Source organism: Melospiza georgiana, chromosome 19 (genome assembly GCF_028018845.1).
Source record: "Melospiza georgiana isolate bMelGeo1 chromosome 19, bMelGeo1.pri, whole genome shotgun sequence".
Lineage (NCBI taxonomy): Eukaryota > Metazoa > Chordata > Aves > Passeriformes > Passerellidae > Melospiza > Melospiza georgiana.
Genome location: NC_080448.1, coordinates 2,419,179 through 2,436,499, shown reverse-complemented (window position 1 = coordinate 2,436,499; position 17,321 = coordinate 2,419,179). Strand labels below are relative to the sequence as shown.

Sequence of the window (17,321 nt, the reverse complement as noted above, 5' to 3'; positions counted from 1 at the left end):
GACTATGTTCACAGGGGTTTTTGGATGAGAGGAGAGATGAGAATGTTGACTTCATGTTCAGAAGGCTTGATTTATTACTTTATTTTATATATATATATTGCATTATAACTATACTAAAAAGAAAAGGAGAGGAAAAGGTTTCCTCAGAACTTAGCTAAGCTAAGAATAGAAAAGAAAGAATGACAACAAAGGCAGCTGGCTCGGACAGAGAGCGAGAGCCAGCTCTGCTGTGACTGGTCAGTAAATCTAAACATCTACAGGAGACCCATCACGGATTTACTTGATACATTCTACAGCAGCAGACAACCATTGTTTACATTTGTCTCTGAGACCACAGCTTCTCAGAAGGGAGAAAAATCCTAAGAAAAGATTTTTCACAAAAGGTGTCGGCGACAGTGTTCTGGTGCCTGCAGTGGGTCTTGATCAAAAATATGTTTGCCTTGAGGTCTGCTTTAAAAAGGCAGCTTGAATTGGTTCATTGGCACAAGTTCAGACAAACCCCAGGGAGTGCACTGCCTCAAGAAGAAAGGTTGCATTACATAACCCCTTGCCACTGGATGTGAAATCCCAACATTTCACTGGGATCAAAACAACTGAGAAAAATTTCCCAAAGGTGCTTTGCCAGTAGGCACCAAATGCCCTGAAGGTGCAGCCTTCAGCTTAGGAAGTGCAGAAGGAGCTGCTGGCTAGAAAGGGAGAGGTTGTAACAGGAATGGGGGCTTCCTGCCCTGACTTTCATTCAGCATGTGCTGTTAGCAGAGTCAGCTAAAACCAAAAGTTTCAATCAAAGCTCTGTCTAAAGTACATAGACATCCTACAGAAATTTACAGGTATTGGAGAGGACAGAAGCAGTTAAAGACCCCAACATCCAACAGAGCTTCTTTGTTCAGGTTGACATTTCTGTTGCATACAGGCACAGCTACCATTTAGAGGTAGCAAGAAACCAATATGCTGAATTATGGATGTCTGGGGTGGAGGAGGTTTCCAGAGCCTCTAGTCAAATCTCCTGCTCCAGTGGGATTGTCACCAGCTTTAGATCAGTGTGACCACGGCTCTGCTGAGCTCAGGCTACAGGTTCTTCAAGAATAGAATTCCCCCCAGCTCTGGGAACTGTTCCCAAGGCTGTATCACCCACCTGGGCAAGGAGTTTTTCCTGATGTCTGACTGGAAGCTCTGAAGCTCCAACTTGGGGCTGTTGCCTCTTATTACTACTTCCTCACCTAAAAAGTCATTCTTAGAGATGGTCCTTAGCCCAGGAGCCATGAGATTAGAGGATGTGTTCACTATGTACAAACACTCTGAGTATTCTTTTACTCCTTTAACATTTTTAGGTGGACACTGCGAGTGAAATGGAAGAACTGGATGTTGACAGCATCTCCCTCATGCCAGAGCCAGGCAGCCAAGGCCCTGCAAAGCTCCAGGTGTTCTTAGCTCGATACAGGTACTGAGTGCTCATTGCCTGTGCTCTGTGAAGTTACACAGTTATCCACAGTTCCCTACTTCACAATCTTCTCTAGGATTCACACTGTTAGGAGTGGATAATCATAGGTTAGACCTTTTATCTTATTTCTCCATGGGATTTTCACACTGGAAGAGCTGAGAGTGTCTAGCCTGAAGAAGAGAAGGCTCTGGGGAGACCTTAGAGCTCTTTCCAGTGCCTAAAGGGGCTCCAGGGGAGCTGGAGAGGGACTGGGGACAAATACCCGGAGTGACAGGACAAGGGAATGGCTTCCCACTGCCAAAGGGCAGGGATGGATGGGATATTGGAATGGAATTGTTCCCTGGCAGGGTGGGCAGACCCTGGCACAGCTGGGGCTGCCCCTGGATCCCTGGCAGTGCCCAAGGCCAGGCTGGGCAGGGCTGGGAGCAGCCTGGGACAGTGGGAGGTGTCCCTGCCCATGGCAGGGAGTGGAATGAGATGAGCTTTTTGGTGCCTTCCAACTCAAACCATTCCATGATTGAATGATTTGAGACCTGTAGCTTCCTGCACAATCCAGGCTTAGCTCAACAGAAGCACATTAAGCTCAGTAGCTTTCAGTGAACAGCACTGTGTGAAACTTTAAATATTGGTCTCTGTTGAAAATTAGTTCAACTGACATATTCCTTGAATTGTCTGGTTTTTTTTTCAGAATAGTGCAAGAATTCTTCTCTAAGAAATCTTGTTTCAACAATTAAGAAAATTTCAACTTAGAATTTTTGAAATTTTTGGCCAAAATGCTTCTGGTTGTAATTTTTAAAGAGAAAAAAAAAAAAAGCCAGATGTTTTGTTTGTTGCCATTCACTGAGCCATCATGGTCAAGCCCATGTTGCTACAGTTCAGTGTATTACCTATCCTTCAGCTTTTCCATTGGGAGGAAGAGAACAGGGATGATTCTGTGCTTGTGAGGAGCACATCAGATGTGGTCTGTGTCTTCATGCAAGTCTTGGGCGCATAAGGTCTCAGTCAGATCACAGAGAGATAAACATTGCTTTGGCATGATGAAAACCCTTTTAAGGGGTAAAGAACAGGAATTGGCAGTAGGTGTTTGTAAAGATAAAGGTTTTTCATGAGGCATTTTCCTGTGAAATGAGACCCTGTGATTAGTCTGAGGATCCCTGAGTAGGCAGGTTAGAACTGCCTAGAGTCCAAGCCATATCACCAATTTATGTCTCATTTTCTTGCTGGTGAAGTTTTTGGAGTGCTGTTTAAAATGTGGGGTTAGAGCAGGAGGAGACACCACAGCCTCTTTGTGCAGCCTTTTTCAGTGTTTGCTCAACCTCAAAGAAGTTTTTCCTCAGGTTCTGGTGAAATTTCCTGTTTGTTTGTGCCCACTACCCCTTGTCCTGTTGCTGGGCACCAGTGGAAAGCATCTGGCCCCCTCCTCTTGACACCCACCCCAAATATACCTGTGCATTGATAAAATCCCCTTTCTGTTGACTTTTCTCCAGGCTGAATAGGCCCAGCTCCCTCAGCCTGTCCTCAGAGAGATGCTCCAGTCCCCTCCAGCATCCTTATATCCCTGTTCCTTTGGATGTAACAAGTCATCTCTTCTGCTCCTCAGAAATTATCTGTTATTAAATATTTTCATATGTAAACTACAGTTTACATGTAAACCTGTGCCTGTGGATTTTGCTGCTTGCCAAAGTGGAGTCATTCCCAATGAATTGAAACCTTATCAGCATCACAGCTGTAAGGTGTTGCTGGGAAGGTTCCTATGCAAATTAAGTCTTCCAATTGTAAATATTTCAGCTACAATCCTTTTGATGGACCTAATGAAAATCCAGAGGCAGAACTTCCACTGACTGCTGGAGAATATATTTACATCTATGGAGACATGGATGAAGATGGCTTCTTTGAAGGTGTGTTTTAGTAAAATGAAATGTGACCGAACTGCTAGGGAGTGTTGGTTTCTCTCCAGAAAATGAGAGAGAAATTTAGCAAATCTTGAGACCACAAGGTAAAGGGTTTCTACCCAAAGTTAGTTTGTTGGATGAGCAGATCTTGTTGGAAACTGCTTTATTTATGATATGAATAAATTAAGTCTAAGCTATAAAATCTTTGTCTATTGATTTCAGTGGAAATTTTGCCACTACTTTCAGCAAGTTCCAGGTTTCATCCCCAATGGTTTCAGCTCCCATATGGTTCCTCCCTCACCATGGAGAGGAACATGTTCAGCCTCTTTTGCAGATGGGCTGTTTCCCCTCTTTCCAGTGCCTGTAGTGAGCCAGGGACTGCAGCAGGTAATGGGCTCCATTGCCTCGTGCTCTTTTGACAAAGAGGGGATACATTAATCAACCCAGACTACAATTGTGACCTTTGCTAGTGTTACACAGTGTTGCTGTTCTGGTCCCTTTGCAAACATGATCCTGGTTGACTAAAAGGTGGATGGAATTGAAACCAAGATTTGTGGGCTGTAAATTTGTGTTGAGGTTTTTTTGTGGAGCCACTTGCTTAAGGGGTGATAAATTCCTGATTTCCTGAGGTGCTTTGCAAGAGCTGAGACAAATGCATGTGTGTTGCACTGCTTGCTCTGTGACTGCTCTGCCTCATTTTTCTTTCTTTCTATTCCCAAGCTTATCATTTATTTGTTTGTTTATTGTTTAAAAAGATTATTCTTTACTAACCCTTTCTGCTTTCCCTGCTTTCACTTGATTTGCTGTAGGTAGAGTTTGGAAGGGAGAAGGCAGTGCAGTCCCTGTGTGCTGCTCATCTGTGGTTTGATGGGTTTGCACAGACCAAGTGCTGTTTATCTGTTGTCCCCACAAGTCTTTTTGGGACATCTTTAGTGGAGGAGTTAACTTAAGAAAGAAGGGAGCTAAAAGGAAGGCCAGAGCTGAATACAGAGCTGGGAAGATGGACTTTCTGGAGGAAATACTGCAAACCCCAAATCCGTATGGCTGGGAGAAGACGTAAAATCATCCAGCTGGGTAGTTTGGGAAGGCTAAAAAAGTTAGTGAAAGAGCTGTGATGAGGAGGAATGGGATAATGAAGAGGGAGAAAGCCTTTAGCTAGTTACACAACCCAACTTTTTACTTAGTCGGTTTTGAGATGTGTGAAGCAGTGAATTTCCTCACTGTGTCCTTTGGGACCTAACAAGGGAAGCCCTAGGAAATCAGGAAGCATTGCCAGGAATAACCTCCCCGAGATCTTTTCCACTCTTGACTGCTGAGCTGTTGTACCCTGGCAAAGATGTTGTGCCATAGTCCTGGCAGCTGAGTTGGAAGGTCAATGGCAGGAGCAGTGGTAACAGGTGTCCTGTTTTTTGTTTAGGGGAGCTGATGGATGGCCGGCGAGGGCTGGTCCCCTCCAATTTTGTTGAGCGAGTTTCAGATGATGACCTCATGATGTTTCTGCCTCCGGAGCTGAATGATCTCACCCATAGCTCATACCAGGACAAAAGTTTGGTCAGTACAAGCACCAGCAGTGGAGATAAGAGTGAGTTTTCCATTGAAGAGAGTAGCGCCAGTCCGTTGGCCAGCAGAGCAGAAGGAGACCAGGAGGAGCCCGTTAGTCACACAGCAGTGCCTTACCCAAGAAAACTGACTCTTATCAAGCAGCTTGCCAGAAGCATAGTTGTAGGCTGGGAACCACCTCTTTTGTCAGCTGGCTGCCCAGACATACAAAGCTACAACATCTATGTGGATGAAGAGCTACGTCAGAACGTGAAGAGTGGCCTTCAGACCAAAGCAGTGATAGAGAAGCTGGACTTACACAGCAGGGCTTACCGCGTGTCCGTGCAGACGGTGACGGAGCGCGGCAGCTCGGATAAACTGCGCTGCACTTTCTTTGTGGGGCAGGATTTTGGCGTGGCCCCGACGATGCTGAAAGTCAGAAGCGTCACAGCCACGTCAGCAGAGGTCACGTGGCTTCCCTGCAACAGCAACTACAGCCACGGGGTGTATCTCAATGGGCAGGAGTGTGATGTGACCAAGCCGGGCGTGTACTGGTACACCTTCCGCAACCTGCAGCCCAGCACCCAGTACGTGGCCAAGCTGGAGGCCCGGCCCATGAAAAGTCCTTGGGAAGAGGTGCCCAAGGGGCAGGAGCAGGACTCAGCCGTGATACACTTCACTACCCCTCTAGCAGGTACTGCAGGCCTCTGCACATGGAGAGGCTGTGCTTAGCTGGCCCTTTGCTGGGAAGCCATAGGACAGAGGGAAGCAAGGTTGATTAGGTGCCCAAAGCCTGAGGTGCTGCACTGTTTTGTCTTAATGTTTTTCTTACTTTATTTTAAAATTTGATTCACCCTTTTGCTTTCATTTGCTCTGGGAAGACATCCTCTGTGCTGGTTGGGCAGGGAAGAGATGGTTTACCATGACTTTGCTCCAATGATTGCTGCATCTTGGCCTCGGCTACTTTTGCAAAGTTCTGTTTTCTGTGCATTAAAGCTTTCACGGAACAAGAGCACCTTATTTTCTCTGGTTCTGTCTGACATTTCCCAATACTGGCCTGGCTGTTGTAGTTCAATTCTGCAGGGGCAAGTGTGGTTGGGAGTTTGCTCTTTGGTTCTAACCAGGGTTGAGCTTTATGCTGTAGCCAGATAAGCAAGAGGAAATTGTGTTTGGTCTCTCACAGGCACACCTGATGCTCCTTTGGATGTCCAGGTGGAAGCTGGTCCCTCTCCAGGTATCCTGGTTATCAGCTGGTTACCTGTCACCATTGACGCTGAAGGATCTTCCAATGGGGTGCGGGTCACTGGCTATGCCGTGTACGCAGATGGACAGAAGGTACTGGCTGTGCAGGGGGCTGGGCTGTTGCAGGGGGAGCATGAGGTATCAGACCTTAAGACATGGAAAGCTTGATCCAGGAAGGGTCTTGAAGAGGCAGTGGCAGTCCTTGGCCCAGAAAGGAGTGACGTCAGAGAAGGGACATTGCTTGGGCTGTGTGATGCACACTGCAAAAGACATCTGTCCGGGTTTCGGAGGTGCTCCTGGAGCAGGACCCTCCAGCAGCAAAACAGCCTCCTTTGCTCAGCCCAGGTACTGGCCTGATGCTTTGGCAAACAGTCCCCAGGGTGTGGGCAGAGCACAAGGACAAGTACACAGCCACCACTGGGGCTTTCTTGCAAATGTGAGGACTGAGGTGTAGTGCTCCAGCATAAAGTTGGCATCCTCACAGCATGGGCAGAAGAGTGTGGGTGGGGGAATCTGCCCCTCTGCCATGCTTAGGTGAGACCCCACCTGCAGAGCTGCCTCCTGCTCTGGGGCCCCCAACATCAAAGGGATGCAGAGCTGCTGGAGCGAGTCAGACAAGGCCAGGGAGATGCTTCAAGGGTTGGAGCCCCTCTGCTCTGGAGCCAGGCTGGGAGAGCTGAGGGTGTTCACCTGGAGAAGAGAAGGCTCCAGGGGGATCTCAGAGCTTGTTCCAGGGCCTAAAGGGGCTTCAGGAGAGCTGGAGAGGGACTGAGGGAAGGGATGGAGGGACAGGACACAGGAAATGGCTTCCCAAGCCAGAAGTCAGGGTTAGGTGGGATACTGGGAAGAAGTTGTTCCCTGTGAGGGTAATGACGCCCAGGCACAAATTGTCCAGAGAAGCTTTGACTGCCCCAGCTCTGGTGGTGTCCAAGGCCAGGTTGGAGGGGGCTTGGAGCAACCTGGAGTGCTCCAAGTGGAAGATGTCCCTGCCCATGGCGGGGGCTGGAATGAGATGGTTTTTAAGGTTCCTTCCAAACCAAACCATTCTGTCATTTTAACATACAAACACCCCAGGGTTCTGTTTGTTCAGTACTGTTACTGTTACAGAACATCCAAGGACATTCTGTGTTGAAAATGTCCTGTGGTCTTATGCACACATGATGTTGTTTGAGGAGCACAGTGCAAAACAGAATGATGCTGTTTTGGATAATTGCTCTTTTGTCGTGGAAATGCTTTTTTTTCTTCACAGATGAAAAAAAGGAAGAGTCTGGGAAGGTAGTTGAAAAAGCGACCTAAAAAAGGGAAAAGCTCCTTAAGGCTTAGGAAACAAGGAGGGTTAAAATCTGGAGTAGGAGAGGATATATTCATATTTTGTAGACCGCTCAGTTTCTCAAATTTCTCTTTAACATTCATTCTTCCCAGATAGTGTGCAGAAGGGTGGGAATTGTGCACAGCTGCTCTCCAGAACTGTGGGTTCTATCAACTTTGGGTTGGGGATTGAAGGGCTGAGCTGTGCACAATAAATAATTCCTTCCTGTTCTTTTGCTTACAGATGATAGAAGTTACTTCTCCAACTGCTGGGAGTGTCCTGGTGGACTTGTCCCAGCTTCAGATGTTCCAGGTGTGCCGTGAGGTTTCTGTGAGGACGATGTCTCAGTACGGGGAGTCCGTGGATTCGGTTCCAGCCCAGATTTCTTCGGTCCTGCTGCAATCCTCCCACTGCCCTTCCTCTGTGTGCACCACTGTCCCCCCCAGACTGCCCCGCTGGGCCCCCAGGGCCTTGCTGCCTCCCCGCAGCCCACAGCACACGCTCCAACAGAAAATTCCTGCTGAGAGCTCAGATGCCAAATTGACTGATCCCTCCTCCAGCCCTGTTGGCTCAGTGCAGCCTCTGACAGAAGAAGCCTCTTCCCCACCACACCTCCCCTCCCCTGGTGCTTCCTTGGTGCAGGCTCCAGGCACTTCCCCGCAGGGCTTGGACATTGAAGGAGACAAGAAATGCCTGAGTGTGCCTCCCCAACAGGCTGGCACAGTGCTCCCAGGGCCTGGCACGGAGCCTGGGCCTTCCCAGAAACAGGGAATGCAACAGCTGGGTGGAGGGATGGAGGTGCAGGTAAGTGCTTACATCTCCTGCCCAGTGCCAGGTGTGCAGGGAAAGGCAATGGATCCTTTTTGGGGAGTAGGACAAAATGCCACTGAGCACCTTTCTGTGACACAGCGTCACCTCTGTGCCATCATCCAGTGGTGGCAAACTGTCAGAGTTTTGGCTGCTGTTGTGTACCTGGAAGATGCAGCTCACCTCTTGATTATGTTTGCTAGCATATGAGGAACAGAGTGAGAAAAGGAAGAATTTGCAGAGTTAAAAGGTTAAAGGGATGTTCCCATGTTAGTCTGGCATTGCTGTGCTCTCTGACTTGAAGGGACCTTCTCCAGTCTGGTGGGTTTGTACGAGACAGTGGTAGAGCACCTTAGTGGATGGCAGAGCAAGGCAGCCATGGCTGCAGAACTGGCAAACTGTTCTGACACTGGCTATTTAGGGTTCCCAGTGGGTGAGTGAAATTCCCAGTGGTACTCCCAGTGGGGTGGGTAAGTGCTTTCAGAGTTCTTTTAGGACAGTGGTGAGGATGTCTGAGAGCTGTATAATGATGGTGAATGATTGTTATGTGACGATGGGGAAGTGGGCCCTCCTGTTGTGGGATGTATTACATCAGGGAAGAGGATCTATTTCCCATTCTGACTTTTAACATCAGAACTCATAGGAGTGCTTCAAACTGTTAAATTTAGCACAACTTTATTAATCATGACAGTGTGACCTTGTGAAGGGTCAGAGTTAGGCTGAGACTTCTGAAAATTGCTGAAGCAAGAGCAGCATGGTGGGTCCAAGCCCAAAGGCCAGCTCAATACCCAGAAGAACTGAGATGTTGAGTCCAAAATTTCAGAGGTCAGTGCCTGATCATTTGCAGCTCACAGTACCTTGGATCAACTGCTGGATTCATTTACCCACATTTCATAGAATCATGGAATGGGGTTTCAAGGCACATTATAGATCATCTGGTGCCTGACAGGGACACCTTCCACTAGGCCAGGCTGCTCCAAGCCTCATCCAACCTGGCCTTGAACACTTCCAGGGATGAGGAGTGTCATGGTGGATTTGTCCCAGATTCAGATGGTTTGTGGTGTGCCAGGAGATTTCTGTGCGAGTGATATCTCAGCCAATGGATTCAGTACCAGCCCAGATTTCCTTGTTTTTTTGTGAGACTCTTACTGCACTTCACGTGTTCCCAGCAATGTTGCCTCTGGACATTCAGGTGTCTGGTGTAGATGGCTGCACTTGTGGTGGTTGCTTTGCCTCCTTTGTGGAGAGGAGTGAAATGAGTGCTCCCAGGATGCAAATCATCCTTCTCACTTGAGGTGTGTCTCTTCACTTGGCTGTCAGCAAAGGGAATCAGGGCAGAAAATCTGAGCTGTGAGATTAGACATGAGATCAGGACCTGCCTGGCTTTTGTCCAGGGGACATTGAGAAGCTTGCAATGTCTCAATGTCCCTGGGGTCTGATCCTTCAGTGTTTTCAAAGTGCCTGGTACATAAGGACAAGGTTCTGCTCCATTGCAAAATGCAGGGAGGTTCCCTTGGTTAGAGTAAGAGAAAGAGATGGTTGATAAGGCCCACCTGCCTTACCCTTCTTGTTTCTGGAGTTCCATTCCTCCATCTCCCAGAGGTTTTCTTGGACTGGTTGGAATACAGGTGAAGATTTTCTGTAATTCTCATTAGGTGATCTAATCAGAAGCTTATTGCACTCTCTGTGTTTATTGTTCTTCATTAATTCTCCTTTTCTTCACGCCCCAGGAAATCCTGGAGTAGTGTCCTCATCTCCAGCTCAACCCAATGTGCTGATGTCTAGGCCATTCCTCTGGCAGATGACAGTGGGAATAACCTTGTTGTATAGCTTGGGCTCTTCTTGCAGCCCTGAAACTTGTTACTCTCCATGCCCTTGTGGGCCTTGCTGAGCTGCAGCACTTGGGGCATCATGTGTCACCTGGCACCTGAGGACAGGGCGGGCTTTGTTCCAGGCCTGGCCAAGATTCCCAAGCTGCAAGTTGCCTGCCAAAATACTCATATGCCTAGAGCAAAGAACATGTCAAAGGGTCAAAGAGTTTGGGGTGATAAGACTCCATTTTGGTGCATAAGTAGTCTGAGACACCTCCCCTTTCACTGTTGGTTTGTTTCCCAGATGGAGCAACCAAGAACCAAAGCAGCGGAGCAGGGAAGCCCGACGGACAGTGGGGTGAAGCTCCAAACAGAAACCTGCCACGTGTGCTCTGTGCAGGAGGCACCCAAAGGTCCCAATGCTGACATGGAGAGAGAGGCAGAGAAGCATCTGAGCCCAGAGCCTCTGTCCTCCCCCAGCCAGGCTGGGGAAATGCAGGGCACCTTCCAAGATGGGAGCAGCTGCCAGGACTTTCTGAGGTTGTCTCCTGGCAAGGAGGTGAAGAAAGAAATTTCCAGAGTGAATAGAGAGGTTTGTTTAACCTTGGCTTGTGTCCATGGAGGGATGTGAACTGTACTTGGCCTCCTGAGTTTTCCAGCCTTAGACAGTGCTGTTCTGCAGGCTTTGAAATGAGGCTGATGGTTGTGTGTGTCCATATGTGCCAGTCACTCCCTTGGGTGCTGCCTCCTTTCTTTCCTACCACACCTGAGCTGTGTGTGTGCTCAGAGAAAGGAAAAATGCTCCTTTATTGCTGAAATAGAGTCTGGGAGAACTGAGAAAATGTGTTTTGCTTTTCAACAGCAAGAAGAAAAACTGTCAGAAATGGGCCGCCAACAGTTGACCCTTTTCAGTGAGCACAACCGGAGTTCTGACCTTTCAGATATTTTGGAAGAGGAGGAGGAAGATGAACTGTCTTCAGAAGCTCTGGAAGAGAAGAAATGGGACCAGAGAGAGCCATGTTCCCAGGAGAATGGGGAAAAGGTAACGTGTTCTGAGTGCTGCTTGTGGGGAGCGCCGGTGCAGCCATCCCATGCCATCAGCTCACAGGAGGAGGGGCTGGGCTGAGCCTTTCCCAAGGTCCTGCTGCTCTGCTTTTACTCCCAGTGTTGGCTCAAGGTAGTAAAAACACAGGCACTTTGGGAGAGGGATGGGTGTTTGTTTGTAATAAATGGAGCCAGGGTTTAATTAATTGGAAAAACACACAGTGTGATGTGGTGTTTAAAATCAGTGGGGGGTGATTTGAGTTCTTAACACAGGCAGTAAACAGGGAGCAGTCAATGCTCTCAGGCACAGGGTGTGGTTTTTGGGGTGTCATATGCAGGGCCAGGAGTTGGCCTCAATCCTTGTGCATCCCTTCCAGCTCAGGATATTCCTTGATTCTATGATTACTTGGCTTAGGTCTTTATGCTTTCTGTTGCCAGGGATGGCATGTAGGAGGAGAGTTGTGGCTTTGTAGTTCAAATGCTGCAAGGGATGAAATCCTGCCTAAGCTTAGCTGTAAGTGTCCAGCTTAATTCATGCTCAAAGAATTGAATCTGGTCTGAATGCACCTGTGGGAATGTGATTCCAACTGCATGGCCTGGAGCTGGTGTGTAACCATACAGATTACAGCAGTTGGCATGAATATCCATGAGGGAAAGCACTGAGGGTGAGAGACTGGAAAGTTAAAAAGCTTTGCAGGAAATGTGATATGCCCAGATGGCAAGAAAGCACCTTCTCTTTGATTTTTCGTGTGACCAGAGAACATCTGTAGTTGATGGTGCCCTGTGTGGCTGCTGGTCTGTAGGGCTGGGGCTGGTGAGCAGTAAATGGTAGCAGGCAATGTAGTGACTCTGGATTAAATTTCCTTTTCTCCTTCTGAAGGGTCTTCTGCTTCCCAGGTGAGGGATTGAACCTGCAGTGAAGCACATCAGGAGCCCCAGGAGGGCCTGGTGGCTGGAGGGGCTGGGGCTGCCTCTCAAGGTTTTGGAAGGGCTTCCAGTTGTTGGGATTGGACTGGAAAAAAAATGGAAGGAAAACAAGTTTCCTGGAAAGAGAAAGAAGGAAATAAGAGCAATCAAGAATGCTATTCTTTGTCTTTTTTTTTTTTTTTTTTTTTTTCCCTGGGTGTTTTATTGACTGGATAAAGTGATTGTTTTCTGTGCTGGCAGTAACAGAGTGAGGGTGACAAGATGCCGAATTGGGAGAGGATGTGAGGGGCAGGAAGCTTTGGGGCACAGACCTCCCATTACTGCCTTATGGATTGAAGGGGATTGGACTGGAATAGTGCTGTTTTCTAGGATTCTGCATTTTAACTACATTTTCTGTTACCTCAAGACTGCTCAGCCAACTCTTCCAGGATCCAGAGGATGAAAACACAGAGGGGTGATGCTTTAAAAATGTTTATCCTCAAACAAGTTGTTTAATCACTGAAACCATTTATTATATTAAAACTCAAAAGCAGAAGCCACAGCTTTGCAAATAGCTAAAAGAAGTCTTACTGAACTTTTTTTTTGGTGTATTTATGAATTCTCCATATTCCTAATTGGTGCTAACAAGGCAGGAGCCTTGAGCAATGTTCTGTAAGGAAAGTTTGAGAAAATTTGAGGGGTTTTTGGTCTAGAGGAGTTGAGTGGGAGATTTTGTACCCCCCTATTTGCATAATGATTAAAAGGATGAGAGCCAAAGTAGTCTTGTTTCTGGGAGATGATGCATTAAAAGAGGCAGAAATCATGAGCTGCTGTTTGGAATGTTCATGTCGGAGATGTGTTCAAGCCTCTTACCCTAGAGGACAGCGCAGCCTTGGGATCAGTCCCCAGAAGGTTCAGGATCTCCATTCTTTGGTGTTTTCAAACCTCATCTAAGCAAAGACATGGATTTATTGTTGGCAACAGTCCTGCTGTAATTAGGAGACTGAACTGGAGATCTCAAGGCCCCTTCAACCAATTCTAAATATAATTCAAGACCCAGTTTTGCTTGGAAAAAGCTATAGAGATTGGAACTATCAGTAGACAGCTTGCAACTACCTTTGTGTTTTGCTCGCTCTGGTTCAGTTTTTAATTATCTCTGAACAGACCTGCATATGGCTGTAGTTTAAAGTAGCTACACATGCTTTGTAATCTATTTGTAAATGCCTTTGGAACACATTAATAATATAACTTTTCAGGGAGGGTGAACAAGAGACCTCCAGAGGTATCTTCATACCAAAATGACATAATGCACCTGGGGATTTTACCTTTTATGTTACTGTTAATGTGATAAGAAATAAACCTGTAAATTCTACAGTTGATCCACAACAAATTTTAAAATTCAGCAGTGTTGTCCCCAAAATTTTCTGTAACCTGGTAGGCTCTGACTCATCTGCAAGTGAAACTCATATCTGTGTGGCCCTTTGAGGTAAAGAGTTTTCCTTTGTTTTTGTGGGAACTCTGTTCCTGGATTTGCAGACAGGAACCTGCAGTAGGGCTGCACTTTGCTAGGAGATGAGAAGGGCCCAGGCAGCAACATCTCCAAGGGGTGTCCTACAGCACAGGGCCATTCCCTGTGCTCCAGGGAGAGGACAGCTAAGGGGGACCCATGGCTCTGTGGGCGAGCCCTGTGGACAGAAGAGCCCACTCAGCTTTGCTGTGGAGGGATGGTGCCTCTCCTGCCCCCATCCCTCCCAAAGGTGCCAAGCTGAGAGGAGTCATTGCTGTGGTGGGATGAGAGGTGCTGCAGGTAGAGCTGTGTGTCTACAGGAGAGGCTGGGAGGGAGCTCTTCCATGCATTTGCCTTCCTCGCTTCCTGCCGCATTGCTGGTTCATGTGATTGCTTTTGCCAGAAGATCCATCACTCCCTCTGCCCCCTGCCCTTGCTTTGCTGCAGCCACAGCTCCATCCTGCTCTGCTGGGAGGGAATCAGGGTCACTTTGCCTCTTGTTTTAATGTTTATTTCCTCTCTTTTTTCCTTTGCTTGTCCTGGCTGTGGCTTTTCTCGGGGTCTGGGTACAGATGGATCTTTGTGATACTGACAGCGATGAGGAGATTCTGGAGAGGATCCTGGAGCTCCCGCTTCAGAAGAACCACAGCAAGAAGTTGTTCAGCATCCCTGAAGTGACTGAGGATGAGGATGAAGATGAGGATGAGAAGGGTGTTACAGAAGAAAAGACAGACCCTCAAGACTCCTTGGAAACACAAACCTACCATTCAGGAAGAACAGAGAAACCACCCAACAGCAAGGAGCCATTTCTAAAGGAAGATGGGAGTAACACCTCCATGAAGGTCTCTGCTCAGACTCCTCAGGGGGCGCACAGTGCTAAGGAGAGCAGAGCAGAGGCTGACCATGCAAATCCTGCCTTTGGCCAGCTGTCTTGCAGTCAGAAGAAGGCACACTGGAACTGGGGCTATCAGGAGAATGATCCAAAGTCTGGGAGTGGGACAAGTCCCTCTTGGAACAAGAAGAAGGGAAATAATTATCGGGAGAAGATCCGGAGTCGGCCTGAGATAAGTAGGAAGAGACAGAGTGATCTAACAGAGCACTGCAGTCGTCTGCTGGGCAGCTGCAGCCAGATGGGGAGCGGGTTATACAGAGCTCCCAGTCTCAGGGAGGAGCTGAATGTTGTCAGCAGTGCTGGTGGAAAGGAGGGGTTGGATTTGTACAGCCGGGCCAGACAAGGCACCTTACGGAAAAAAGCCCCAAGAGCAGTGGGATCAGGGGGGACAGAACCAGCCGTGATAACAATGCACTGCCCCAGCCCCAGGAGCCTGGAAATAGACATCGAGTATGACTCCGAAGATGAGCAGGATTCAACGTGTGCATCCTCCCTGGAGAGCAGGCTGTGGCCAGAGAGGTCCCAGAGCTGCCAGGGGGACTGGAGTGATTGCTCCAGTCAGTCTGAGGTTGCCCACCTGGGTGGCAGAAGGAACCTGACCAGGCTGGAGATGATGGAAGAGCAGGGTATGGAGTGGGCCGGGTCTCCGAGCCGGCACCTACGATTCTTCTGCCGGGAGAAGGAAGCTCCAAGGTGTGAGAGCAGTTCTGAGGAGCAGGGCTGGGAGATGGACTGTAAGTCACCTGGCTGGAGAAGGAGGCTCGAACATTCTTCGAAGGGGATACGTAGCACCTCCTTGCACAAAAGGGTTGGGTGACTTTTCCTATTCTGGCTTTGAAGCAGCTTGCAGTGGTGCTGGCTTCCCTCTGCTTCCCTGGCCTGCCTGTATCTTGCTTTGTTCAGTGTTGTCCAGAGAAAGAACCCTCCTCTAGGATTGCCTGGAAGAATATCTGAGAGATTCTGTAGTTCTGTGCTGCTCCATGGCTTTTCTTGTAGTAGCTGCTTCTGCTTTTCCTGCTCTCTGACCAAGTGTCACCGATGCAGTATTCCTTTTCACGCTGGGTCATCCTCCCCACGGCAGGAGGCTGTGGGACCCAAGCGAAAATCCCTGGTGCAATAAGCTGATTGGTGAAAGCTTTGTGTAGATGCTGACTGTAATGTCATTGCCTCCCCTTGAAATGCCCTTTCCTGCATCTTCACCCTCACCAAGGGGATCATCACTGGTGCCTGGCAGAGTGCCTGCCTGTCCTCCGTTCTGTTTTCCAACTCCCTTGGTCTTTCCAGCTCTAGAGTGTCCCTGAAGAGGAATGTTGCATTTGGATGCACTGCTCTTTGTGGAGTGCGTTTGGGCTGAGCGCTGTTCAGGGAGTTGGAAGGCAGAGGCTGCTACTAATTCTCTGCTGGTTCCAATTGCAGGCACCCAGTCATAAAGATTCCAGGGGCCCGGAGCCGCCCGGCACAGGCGCCTGGCAGGCTCCCAGCCGGAGACGGAGCAGGAGTGAGAGAAGAAGCCAAATGCAGAAACCTTTGCTCTCTAGTCCAGGTGAGCAGGAACGGGGAGAGAGGAGGGCAGCAGGAGAGATGGAAGGTCCTGGAAATGGCTGGGGAGAGGCTGGCAGGCAGGGCCTGGCCCATGCACTGCTGGGGCAGGGCTGATGTTCTCTCTGCTGTGTTCCCCTGTGCACAGGCCTTCTAAGGAGCACTGCTCCCGAGAGCTCTGGCAAAGATGATGGCATTCGGATCTTTGTGGCTCTCTTTGACTACGATCCTGTCTCCATGTCACCTAACCCTGATGCAGCAGAAGAGGAGCTCCCATTTAAGGAGGGGCAGATCCTGAAAGTAAGAACTTAGTGAACTTCTCCTACTCTATGGATCTGTCTGGTGTTCCAGGGGAGGAGACAGAGTGGGAGGTCTGCAGTTTCCTCATGGGGGAAGTAGAGGGGCAGATGCTCATATTTTTCCTCTGGTTACCTTATGGAATGACTGGAGCTGTGTCAAGGGAGGGTTAGGTTGGATCTCTCACCCCAGAGGGTGCTGGGCACTGCCCAGGCTCCCTAGGGAATGGGCAGGGCCCCGAGGCTGCCAGAGCTCCAGGAGCATTTGGACACTGCTCCCAGAGATGCACAGGGTGGGATTGTTGGGATGTCTGTGCAGGGACAGGGGCTGGACTGGATGCATGATCCTTGTGGGTCCCTTCCAACTCAGGATATTCCATGATTCTTTCTCTGTTTAGCTCAGTCCCTGCAGCATAAACAGTCTATTTCCCTTTGCAGGTTTGTGGAGACAAGGATGCTGATGGTTTTTACAGGGGGGAATGTGCTGGAAGGGAGGGATACATTCCATGCAACATGGTGTCAGAAGTCCCTGTGGAGAGTAGTGAGCTCAAGCAGCAGCTGCTAAAGCAGGGATTCCTGCCTGCGGACACGGAGAGCCCAGGTATTATGTGTGTGTATGTGTGTGCCATGCTCCTGTGGCTCTTTGCTGGAATGTTGGAAGCTCAGTCCTGCTATTGTGTGGGGCCAGTGCAACCACCAAACCCATCTGGAGGGCTGTCCCTGGATCTGCAGCCTGATTTAGTGGCTGCTCCTTAGCAGGGGCATCTGGCTGGATGTGGGTGTTCTGAGCTCTCAGTTCATCCCTGGCTCCACTGCCAGCATTTGCAGCTGCTCCTGGGCTTGAGGTGTGTGAATTCAGCACAAAGTGAGGCTGAACCTTGCTAGGGACAGGGAAACAGAAGCATTTGAAGAGCAGCTGAAGTATGTGAACAAGAGTTTTCACTCTGTTCCCTCCTTTGTTTTGTTTGTGAATGGAACTCTTGGGATGACCCTGCACTTGGGTGAGAGAATCTGTGACTTGGGAGTGGAGATGTGAAAGGGGGAGGAAAGGTGTGAGACAGCAAGGTAGGCAGGCAGGAGTGAACAAGGAGCAGTG

General features: G+C 48.8%; 1 protein-coding gene across 6 annotated transcripts in view; it reads left to right on the top strand.

The window, feature by feature from the left end:
- Nucleotides 1-17,321, top strand: part of TSPOAP1 (TSPO associated protein 1) — a 68,361-nt gene that overhangs the window by 36,306 nt on the left and 14,734 nt on the right. For 4 of the 6 annotated variants that reach the window (XM_058037597.1, XM_058037596.1, XM_058037595.1 and 1 more), the window contains exons 14-24: nt 1,332-1,441; nt 3,230-3,339; nt 4,751-5,566; nt 6,056-6,207; nt 7,667-8,227; nt 10,346-10,633; nt 10,904-11,083; nt 14,071-15,198; nt 15,807-15,933; nt 16,078-16,229; nt 16,664-16,826. In XM_058037597.1, coding sequence (XP_057893580.1) covers nt 1,332-1,441; nt 3,230-3,339; nt 4,751-5,566; nt 6,056-6,207; nt 7,667-8,227; nt 10,346-10,633; nt 10,904-11,083; nt 14,071-15,198; nt 15,807-15,933; nt 16,078-16,229; nt 16,664-16,826 — 3,787 coding nt within the window. The remainder of the gene's footprint in view (nt 1-1,331; nt 1,442-3,229; nt 3,340-4,750; nt 5,567-6,055; nt 6,208-7,666; nt 8,228-10,345; nt 10,634-10,903; nt 11,084-14,070; nt 15,199-15,806; nt 15,934-16,077; nt 16,230-16,663; nt 16,827-17,321) is intronic. The other 2 variants (XM_058037600.1, XM_058037601.1) reach the window with 2 other exon arrangements.